This window comes from Dromiciops gliroides, chromosome 1 (genome assembly GCF_019393635.1).
Source record: "Dromiciops gliroides isolate mDroGli1 chromosome 1, mDroGli1.pri, whole genome shotgun sequence".
NCBI classification, from domain to species: domain Eukaryota; kingdom Metazoa; phylum Chordata; class Mammalia; order Microbiotheria; family Microbiotheriidae; genus Dromiciops; species Dromiciops gliroides.
Window position 1 is genome coordinate 524,625,542 of NC_057861.1, and position 10,902 is coordinate 524,636,443.

At 50.0% G+C, this 10,902-nt stretch overlaps 1 protein-coding gene across 1 annotated transcript; it reads right to left on the reverse strand.

The window, feature by feature from the left end:
* Positions 1 to 2,934: 2,934 nt before the first annotated feature.
* Positions 2,935 to 10,040, reverse strand: STX4 (syntaxin 4). The gene is made up of 11 exons (XM_043979600.1): positions 9,885 to 10,040; positions 9,571 to 9,672; positions 9,278 to 9,377; positions 9,011 to 9,085; positions 8,837 to 8,907; positions 7,639 to 7,747; positions 7,346 to 7,422; positions 6,637 to 6,774; positions 3,875 to 3,985; positions 3,678 to 3,779; positions 2,935 to 3,407 (listed from the first exon to the last, which is right to left on the reverse strand). The coding sequence occupies exons 1-10, from the start codon at positions 9,912 to 9,914 to the stop codon at positions 3,699 to 3,701; spliced, it is 894 nt and encodes a 297-aa protein (XP_043835535.1). The 5' UTR covers positions 9,915 to 10,040; the 3' UTR covers positions 2,935 to 3,407; positions 3,678 to 3,698.
* Positions 10,041 to 10,902: the final 862 nt, after the last annotated feature.

Sequence of the window (10,902 nt, forward strand, 5' to 3'; positions counted from 1 at the left end):
CCTACATAGGGGGAGCACCATGGATCCTCTAGGTATGGCCCATGAGTTAGCCAGTAGTTATGTTCTAGTCAGTCCTAGGCCAAGGAAAAGCTGATCTAGTGGCTTCCTTCTCTGTCCAAACCATTGCTACAACTGCCTACAGCACTGGTCACCATCACCAATGAAGAAGTCCAGTGCATTTGGGTATTCCCACCCTGGCCCAGACTCATATGACTAAAGGCAAAGGTGTGGTGCCAAGCAGGAGAGTTCTGGCCCAGTATTGTGAGAGTGGATCTCTTCTGGGCCTCAAAAATCACAAGCACACAGGCATCAGTGACACTGAAAGACATTCCTGTGTAATTCATGGGCCTGAAGTTTGGTTACCCTCTAGGTGGCTGTTCCTCCCCCTCCCTCCCTTAAGCAACACCAGGTGTCTAGGGGGAGCTCCATAAGTATGCTCCTTTCTGATCCCACAGGCCACCAGGCTGGGCAGTTTCCAAGACAGAGAAGCATTCTTCTTTCTTCAGACACATAATCTACGCCTTGGTGCAGTGCTTCCCTCTGGGGGTCTTTGGGGCTCAGCAGAGTGTAAAATCAGCAACAGTTGAGAAACCATGCCTGTCATGGTTCAGAGGCTTTCTGTCCAGACAGTGAAGTTTTGTTGTTGTTGTTTTGTTTTGGGCAGGGCAATGAAGGCTAAGTGACTTGCCCAGGGTCACACAGCTAGTAAGTGTCAAGTGTCTGAGGTCGGATTTGAACTCAGGTCCTCCTGAATCCAGGGAGGGTGCTTTATCCACTGCACCACCTAGCTGCTCCTATCATTGGCTTCTGAAGGGAAAAGGAGTCTGTCCCCCTCCCATAGCTGATCCCCACTACCTTCCCCTGGTTCTCACAGCATGCCCCATAGTAGGGACCCTAGAAACCACTAGAAGGCAGGGAGCTGCAGGAGGAAGCTACAGAATTATGGGCCACCCACCAGCCCTCCTGGTCCTTATAAGGACCCTGTCCAACGTAGCCAAGAGAGGTTCAATTCAATGACAACCAACAGGTGGCCACCCAGTTGCAGGCAGGTGTCCTAGCAAATCCCAAAGGTCTGGTAGTAGGTACCCCTGCTGAAATTCAAAGGAAGAGAGGAGAAAGCCTGGACCAAAGTGGCAGAGGCCACAATATTGAGTTGGAGGTGGAGGCTGAAGGAGGAAGAAAAGTGGAAAGCTCAGCTGCGCTGCCCTTCGGATGCCTAAGCCCTCCAGCAGAAGCCATTCGCACATCTTGTCCTCTACTTCCTAGTATCTATACGTACTAATCCCCCGTGTACATACAGCTCCAAACGGTTTGACTCCAGCTCCCTCCTCGGATCGGGGGTGGGGGGTCCAGGGCTTAGCACAGTGTCTGGCACATAATAGGCATTTAATAAATGTTTATTGATTGATCTGAAGTCTTCTCAGCCTCCACCACAAAGACCCGTGTGTTACAACTCTCCAGCTCTACCCAACTCCCTATTGGGCGACCTGAGTGCCCCTTTCCCTGCAGCACCCCGTAATACCCCCAGCTCCCTTTATGGACATCTAAGTGTCCCTTCCCCTGCAGCCCGCCCCCAACTTCAGCTCTCTCCCGGGAGAGCCAAGATGGGTACCCCTCACCTACCTGTACACGGGACGTGCGATTTCAAGCAATACAGAGCTAGAGGTGTCCTGCCGGGTCCAGGCTGCTGAGAACTAGGGAGAGATGGACTGAAAACCTGCAGCTACTCTTTGCCTAGCTCCCAATGGATTTCTGTCTAATCTCGGGTATTTTGATCTGAGATCCCGCCTCCTTTCACTTCTGGCCAATCACGGACTGGCACTTCAGTCTCTGCATTCTTTCTTACTCAACTCTCTGCTCACCATCCTTTACTGAATGGAACTCAACACAGAGGCCCCGCCCACATCTGGATCCCAGGCCCAATCCTCATGCAGTTCCGGTTTGACCACGCCCACTCCCATCTCTGGGAAGTGGGTCTGAAGGCGGAGTCCCGTGGTTTTCTGGCTCACTCCCCGGTTTCTGACGTTCTCCCTAACCCTTAACTCTCAGTGCTCGTGCTGCCGCACCTCAGCGGCAGCCTCCCGCAAGGCCCAACCTTGGCTCCCAGTCCTCTCCCTTTGAGGGTTCACCTCCCAACCCAGATCCAGGGGCAGGGGTAGGCAGCTGGTCAGCGTGGTGACCTCCGGGGCTTGCCAGTGGCCAATGCGTTCCGCTGCTGAAGCAGGATGGCACTACGAGTGGGCCACAGGAACGGCCAGGATCAGCGGCAGGAATGGCCTGGAGGTGGGGAGAGGAGACGGGATCCAGGTAGCCTGGCCGCAATCCACCCGCCTCCCAGAAACCTTGCCCCTTGAAAACCCCTTCTTGCCATCTCAGGTTTCCCCGTACCTCGACCAAAAGACAAACATCATGACCATTCCCCCTCCCCCCAACTCCGCCCAGTCCCTAGAATCTGAACCTTCTCTGGCCAAGCCCAGGTTCAGGGCCCCTGTCCAACACAGCAACCCTGGCTAGATACATTAGCCATACCTGGCACTCACCATCCTCTCTCACCTGCAGTTCAACCCAAGCCACTGATCCCTGGCCTGCTCTGCCGTGGAGCAGGCATGGGAAGAGCAGAGAGAGTTGATGCAGCTCCTTTTACCCCCCTGCTTAGGTCCCACCTCCACCCACCTAGGGGCTAACCTTCCAGGAAGCAAAAGGGACCAACTCTGGTTGGTCATGCTGGGACTCTGGTTATAGCTCTAGCTGGTGATATTTATAGCTATGTGTCTGGTTACACTGAGAGGGGCAAACTACCTGTAGTCTGGTCTGAACACTGGCTTGGGGGTAAATGTAAAGGTACAAGAAGGGGGCATTCCTGGAAAAGTGTCATTTGGGCTCTAAGAGGTCCAGGGGACTAGAAAATCAAACACATACAGACATAAGACACTGTTTTAATTTTATTTCTTACAAAATTTTGCCCCAGACGATCCCAGGATCTAGAAACCCATTTAAGCTGGAGCCGAGGCCCAGCAAGGGTCAAGCCCTGCTCCTGCCCTCACTCTGAGGCTTCCTCACCCCATTTAACCACCTGCTAGTCACTCTGGAAGGTGGGGGGAGGGAGTATAGAATGGGTTGGAATAGGATTCTAGGGATGGGGGAGTGAAGCTCAGGTGAATGGAGGGGAAGATAAAATGAGGGTGCTGAGGGCAGGAGACCTCTGGAGGGTAGGACCAGGGATAAAATGGGGCTATAGATGCCACCCATCTTCCTTCCACTGCACTTCTCCCCTCCAAGGAAAAACATATGCCTCCTTTGCCAGCTGGGCCTCCTAACTGTGCTCTTGGGCGTATAAGGAGGAGGCAGTGCTGTTGACCTCCTTCCTAGGTTCCATGTATGCCCCAAAGCCAGGTCTCCCCCCTCACCTGTAAGGGAAAGGAGGGAGAGGAGGGTCAGAGGGAGAAAGTGGGGGGGTGGGGATATTCCGGGTTTTTGGAAAGTGAAGGAGCTGCTAAGCAAGGACTCCTGGGGAAAAAAAAGGAACTGGATTCAGGGTAAAGGGCTGTTTTGGGGTAGAAGCCCTGGAATATGATTCCTGGGTCCCAAAGGGGGCAAGTACAGAAGCTTTTGGGAGAAGAAAGAGGGAAGGGACAGTTCACCAGCTGTCAGGTATGTAAAGCTGATGTAAAGCTCACCTCAGCTGATGAAGGCTGCTACTAGGTTCCTACGCTGAGACCAATGACTAAAGCAAGGATGAGGACAGCAATAGCGACACAAATAGCGATGCCAACCTTTTTCTGCAGGAGAGGAGAGGGAGGGTTAGAGCATGGCCTGGGGCCAGCCAGTCTGGGAGGAGGTTCTTGGTGGTGCTGCTAAGAGTGCCTTCCCTCACCTTCCTGGCCTTCTTCTGACTCTCCAGCGCAGACTTGACGTGCTCCTGACCCCGCTCCACAAAGTCTGCCGAACTGAGAATGTTCTTCTCAATCCTGTCAATCATCTCCCCCTAGGAAGGGAAGAGGAAGAGCAAAGGCAGGTTTTAAGAACAAACCCGGTGTGGGCAGGTAGGTGGCGCAGTGGATAGAGCACCGGCCCTGGATTCTGGAGGACCTGGGTTCAAATACGGCCTCAGACACTTGACACTTACTAGCTGTGTGACCCTGGGCAAGTCACTTAACCCCAACTGCCTCACCAAAAAAAAAAGAACAACAACAACAACAACAAAAAACCCGGGGTGAGGAGAAGAGACCAAAGCAGATTGAGAGCAAGTCCAGTCTCCTTCTCTGGTATTCAAGGTCTTCCACATTCAGGGCTTCAATCACCTATATACCTACATACGCTATGTTCACCATGCACCTATGAACTAGACTGATGACCTCACAGACTTCTACACGTGTTCAAACGGTTTTCCCTTTATCCCCTACTGCCACCTCCAAATCTACATCCTACTTATTCTCTTCAGTTCAGCCTCAATGCCACCTTTTCCCTGAAGTCTTCCTTGATGTTTCCCTCCTCCTCCCCCTCCCCCAAGCCAGAAGTCCCAGATTTAGAGCAGGAAAGGATGTGAGAGTCTAATGCCCTCTTTTTTTTTTTTGCTGGGCAATTGGGGTTAAGTGACTTGCCCAGGGTCACACAGCTAGTAAGTGTTAAGTGTCTGAGGCCGGATTTGAACTCAGGTACTCCTGAATCCAGGGCCGGTGCTCTGTCCACTGTGCCATCTAGGTGCCACCCCTCTTTTTTGAGGCCTAAAGAAGTTGTCGCTTGTTGGTCACAAGTAGTTGCAGAGCCCCAATATGAACCCAGGACACATGACTGGAAATTAAGGGACTTACCATTACACTACAATTCTGTTCCCCTTAGAAGGACCACTCAGATGTTGAATATTGTTATGTGTATATACTTTCTGTATTGGACATCATTAGCCATTGCCTCCTTGGGTTTCCGGGACACCATGTTGGCCAGGTTCTACCTCTCCACTGTCTTGCTAGTTCTCTGTTCTATTTTACTTCCATCTTCTAAGTGTAGATTTCTTCATAAAGGTTCTATTTTCAGCTAGCTTCCCTTTTCTCTTTTACTCTCTTGATTGGTGATCTCAAACATTCCCTCTATGTGAATGACTCCCAAATTATATCTCCAATTCCTCCTCAGAGTTCCAGTCCCACTGGCTGCTCTATTTTTCTCCGGGGACCTCAAATTCAATATATCTAAAACTGAATATATTTTCCCCACTAGACTTGTCCTAGCTCATAACCTCTACACATCCAATCAACTGCCAAATTCTTTCTACTTAACTCCAAAATATCTCTCGCATCCATCCATTCTTTTTACACTCTTACAGTCACCATTCTATCTACTGGCCTTTTATCTCCACTCCTAAACCATGGTCATCACCTCCTAACAGGGTCTCCCTGCCTCTAATTCAGCCTCAGATCTATTGAGTAATCTTCTTATTTTTTTGTTTTTTACGAGGCAATGAGGGTTAAGTGACTCACCCAGGGTCACACAGCTAGTAAGTGTTAAGTGTCTGAGGCTGGATTTGAACTCAGGTCCTCCTGAATCCAGGGCTGGTGCTCTATCCACTGCGCCACCTAGCTGCCCCCGTTGAGTAAAATTCTTAATGCACTATTATGTTTTTTTTGTTTTTGTTTTTGTTTTTAGTGAGGCAATTGGGATTAAGTGACTTGCCCAGGGTCACACAGCTAGTAAGTGTTAAGTGTCTGAGGCCAGATTTGAACTCAGGTACTCCTGACTCCAGGTCCGGTGCTCTATTCACTGCGCCACCTAGCTGCCCACACTATCATGTTTAGATTACTGCTCTACTCACAAAAATCTTCAATGGCTCCCCATCAACCACCTACACATTAAATTATAAAAAAATCTTCACTCTGATATCCAAGGCACTTCATCTAGATTCAACCACCCACATGAGCCTCATCTTAAACTATTTCATCTCACTCATTCTATATTGCAGATAAATATCTCCATCCCCATTGCAGTTTGGCCCTAACCTGTCTCCTTAGCTTCCTTCATCCCATCTTTTATTCCAAGAATAGATTTCCCTCCTTTCCTCTAATCTCCAATTGTAGGAGTCCCTTCACTTCCTTTTAGGTCTAATTTGAAGGTACCTCCTCTAAACAGTTTTCCCTAACGTTTTACCTCTCTAACCACTCTCCACTCCCAGGAAAGTGACCTCTCCCTACTCACATTTCTCAGAGCACTTTGCCTGAACATTTCCTTTGTATATATCCCACTTTCCATCTTAATGTAGTTATTTGTGTACATGTTTTTCTGCCCATTAGATTGTATGCTCTTTGTGAACACAGTATTTATCAGAGTCATCTTTGTATCTACAACACTAAGCTCAGTGCCTTCCACTTAGTTGGCCCTTTGTTGAATTTCTAAGTCCCTAAGGGGGACAGGGAATGAAATGAATACCTCTCTGTCCCCCTAGACTACCATGTACATACTTGGCACATAGCTTAATGAATTAGGGGGTGGGGGGAGTGAGAATAGGAGGAGACTTAAAGGTGGGTAGACAAGAAGAAAAGAGTTTTAAAAGGTGGCAGGAAAAAAAGGCAAAGCTATGAAAAGGTGAGGCCACAGCAAGGCAGAGCCTTAGCTCCAATAAGAGCTAGCAGGGAGCTGGTAGTTTCCCACCTGCATCTCCACTTCAGTGGCCAGAAAGGTGAAGATTTCATGGAGTTCCCGGATGCTTCGTTCAAGCTGTTGGATTTCCCCATGTCGGGTGGAGATTTCATTCAATGCCTGCCTTGTCATTTGTGTGTCCTTCAGGATCTGGGTCAGGGAAGAATGGAGGTGTGCTTATAAATATCACCCCATCCCCCAAAGTGCTCATCCCTAGGGTGAAATCATTAGAGCTCTAGAGGTTCAGAGAAATAGAAGATATGGACATACAGACACTACCTTGGCTGCCCATACTCTAACCCCCAGCTTCTTAAACTGTGGGTTGAGACCCCATATGGAGTTGAGGAACTGAATGTGGGGGTTGTGAAAAATTTGGTAACAGTGAAAGGTTATATATACCTGTTTTATATACCTATATACCCGGGACCCTGTAAAATTTTTTCTGGTCTTGAATGGAAAAAGTTTAAGAAGCCCTGCTCTAATCCATGATGTTGAATGAGTGGATTAGAACAAGGGACAATGTAAAGACAGGCAGGAAGTAGGAAGACTCAAGCTTCGACTCAAGCAGAAGCCGGATGAAGTGCCAACCCATCTCCTTAACCTCAAAGAACTGACATTTTATTTCATGCCAGCTTTCCTTTGGCAAGGGAACAGAGTACCAACAGAACACACTCAAAAGAAATGGGTTTCGGGTCAGGGGTTGAATATCTGACAGACTCACATTAGACACAAACACCTCACTTTGTCCACTTTCCAGCATCTGCTCCAGCTCTTCTTCTGACACCATTCCAGCATTGGCTGGGGGGGGGGGGGGGAGAGGGGAAAAGGACCCTTACTTAAATGCTCAGCATTCTGACTGACCATTTTAGATCAAAGACTTGCTGTATTGTTCCCATCTAAACCTGGGCTGCCCTCAACCCTGCCCTTTTTACTTCCAAGGACACCACTCCCCCCACAACTCAGTGTCCCCTGACCCTTCCCATCTCCCTTTACCCCCCATTCCCCAGTGCTCACTGATCTTTAGCTGCCTCTGGATCCGTTCTACGTTCTTTTCCCGATATTCTGACTGCATTGTATTACACTTGTTGATGAGCTCAACAAATTGTTGGGATAAGATTCCATGCTGTGGGTGGAAGAGTATAGGGAGGGCAGAGGGTGGAAAGAATAGCAGTTAAGGAAGGCTCAGTTGGGAATCAGAAGACTGATATCTGTGCTCTGGTCAGACTATTCTCATCACTGCCCTCCAAATAAGCCAGGTCACTTCATATCTGAACTATGGCAACCATTTTCTCAAGAGTACCTCTGCTTTCAGTCTCTGCCTTTCCCACCAATGCATCTCACACAAGCAGTCAGATGAATCCTTTTCAAAAGTGCAGCTATCATCATTTTATTCTACAGCTCAAGAACCTTCTTCATGAGTGCTTTCAAGATAAAGTAAAAAATCCCCAGCCTGGCATTTAAACCCTTTTTTTCAGTTTTATCTTCTCCTCATTCCCAAAACAAACCTTCCACTTCAGACTAATCGTTCAACTTAATTGAACAACACAAGGGGATTACTGACAGCACATTTACATACGTAGTTCCCCAGCCTAGTTTGCCATCCTAGACCCCTCCCTTGTCTAAGTCTTATTCACCTTTCATGGTCCAACTCAAGTTCTCTTCTACCCTGATCAATACAGCTAACAAAGAAGTCTTTACAGCATTTAACCACTTAGACATTCAGCCTATCTACAACCCAGTGTAGTTCGAAGTTAGACATTCATTTAAAATGACAAGCACCCTCAGGACAAAGACAATTCATTAAGAATCTACACTCCCCCCAACCCCCCAACTCCACTTCCTTCTCCAGAGTTTGGCCTTCAGGAAACATTTATTAAAATATCAAGGTTTTGCAAAGAACAATTCACACAGTAACAAGGCAAAGACAAACAATTTTGTCTTTGAACTCTGATCAATGCAAAGACCCATGATGAAGCAAGCTACACGGCTTCTGAGATGATGGACTCAAGGTGCAGAATGAGACTTTAAAAAAAAATGGTCAATGTGAGAATTTGTTTTCCTGCACTGTGCATATTTGTTACAAGGATTTTGTTTTTGTTTGTTTCTCCCCCCTTCCCCAATAGGAGGAAGGTGGGAGAGAAAATAGATGTTTGTTAATTGGGAAAAAAAGTAATTAAAATTAATGCTAGGGCTCTGGAAAGGACCGACGCACCTGGGTCTTTCTCATCCTTATGTTGACAGAATTACAGTTTTCATCTGCTTCCTCCTTCTGGGGATCAATGGCTGTTAAAGGACAAAGGAGGGATAGGGCAATGGGCTTAGGGGACCTGCCTGTTGCCTCAGGTTTCTTCCCAGAACCCTGGCAGTATAGCCAACTAGTACTTACCCTTCAGCTGAGTCCGAATCTCCTTCCCTAATTGTTTTATCTCTTCCCTCAGGTTCTGAAGATCTTGCTTCATGCCTGAATTGGAGGCAAGGGTGGGAATCGGAGAAAAACATGATTTCAAGATAGCTCCAATATTATGGGTCCAGGAGGCTGCGCGGACTTTCCTCCCACCAGGGAGAGCCGTCCCACCAGTGTAGGTGCGGCACTACAAAGCCCATAATCCCTAGGGGGACAGGGAGTGACCATGCGCCCTTCGCCCTCACTCACTCTCCTCGGGAAGAGGCGTGGCGAGGATGGTGATCTGCTGCTTCTCCAATTCCTTGACTTTGTTCTCCAGTCTCGCCATGGTTTGTCGGATGCCCCGGACCTAAGGAAGAGGGTGTAGGGCAAGAAGCAACGGGGAACCCCACCCTCCAACGCTCGGTTCCAGTCTTCGTGCTTCCTCTTCCTCCCTCCCTCCTTCAAACCCAGGCATTCCAACCTCCCTGGGAGTCCTCCGGGAAGTCCCTCCATCCCGTGCCACAGCATCGCACCTCCTGGCGCCCCCTCCCCACCTTTACCTTCTGGTAGAATTCCTCGTCGGGGTTCCCCAACTTCGCGGTACCCGGATGCACGACCAGGGCCACTCGCTCTTTCCCCTCATCATCAGAGCTGTCATCCCCCTGTAAGGGCCGGGGTCACAGATAGAGCCCCTGTCCAGCGTCCTCACCCAGCGTCTACACCCAATCACCCAAGTGTGGGGCGCCCCCCCCTCCAGATGCCCAAAGCCAGGTGCCCTCGAATCCCAGTGGTGTAGACGCCGCTCGGGATGCCGCCCGTTGCCTCTCCCACCGGCATCCCAGCTTCAGGTTGCAGGCTTCCACTCCGGTCTTACCTGTCTCAGCTCATGGGTCCGGTCCCGCATGCTGACCCGGCTTTTTCCCACGCCACCCTCCCCCCCCCCCCCAGCAGCTGGCGGGGGTCTTACGGATTGGCCCAAACCCCAAGGCCTCCAAAGTTCCCAATATGAAACGCTGGTCCCTTCACCAATCCCCTCTTCCCCAATCCACCCCCGGGAACCCCCCTCAAGCCCCCAAAGTCCCAGGCTCCTCCCCCCTCCACCTCCCGTAGCCAATGGAAAGAATCCGGCCACTGGGACCCCTCAACGTTCCACAGGTTGTAATTCCCTCCTCCTCCTCCCAATCCTACAACTCCAGCCCCTCCCCCGCCGGCGAGAAATCTGCGCATGCGCGCAGAGAAAGTTCTCCCCTCGTCCTCAGGAAAGACGGAAACGGGAAGCTGAAGCTGCAACTCCAACGGAAGTAAGGTTGCCAGGACTCAAGGATGCTTCGCTCCTACCGGAAGCTAGGCGGAAGGGGCTCACCACCGGACGTGAAGTTTCAAGGCGGGGGAGGGATGGGGATAAATATACGTCATCCCAACGTCACCTGCCAGTCCTCGCCCTGCTCACATCACCCCATGGCTCCCACCCTCGGCACCTTAAGTGACCTAATCTGCCCCCCCCAACCCCCACCGTCCCCTCACTCCCTTAAAACTCCAGGTCACGTGATCTGAATGACCCACCGTGACCTCCTCACTCCTTGTAAATCATCCCTGTTAACCCGGACCAGGGAGGTCGGTTAGATTTAGGGTGACATGATCTTTCAGAAAATAGGGTTCCCCCACCCCTACGATCTAATGGATCAGCCCAAACCTAGAGGAGGCTGATGTTCTAAATCTGGAAATTATCAACACGTGACCTTCACTTCCCACCCCTTTGCTCTCCCTCCTCCCTTCCGTCCCGCCCCCGACCTCTCTCTGAGGCTGTGCTCCCTCCCTCTGGAGAAGCCTGAGAAAGTGGAAGGTCATTCTCCGCACGTACCCGTTCTGGAGTCCTCAGGTTGTCAGGCCCA

Coding starts and splice junctions, on each gene's coding strand:
- STX4 (XM_043979600.1), bottom strand. CDS start 9,914: ATGCGGGACCGGACCCATGAGCTGAGACAG. Junction 9,673..9,884: donor GGACCCATGAGCTGAGACAG/GTAAGACCGGAG, acceptor CGGCCCTTACAG/GGGGATGACAGCTCTGATGA. Junction 7,748..8,836: donor TAAGGATGAGAAAGACCCAG/GTGCGTCGGTCC, acceptor TTCCACCCACAG/CATGGAATCTTATCCCAACA.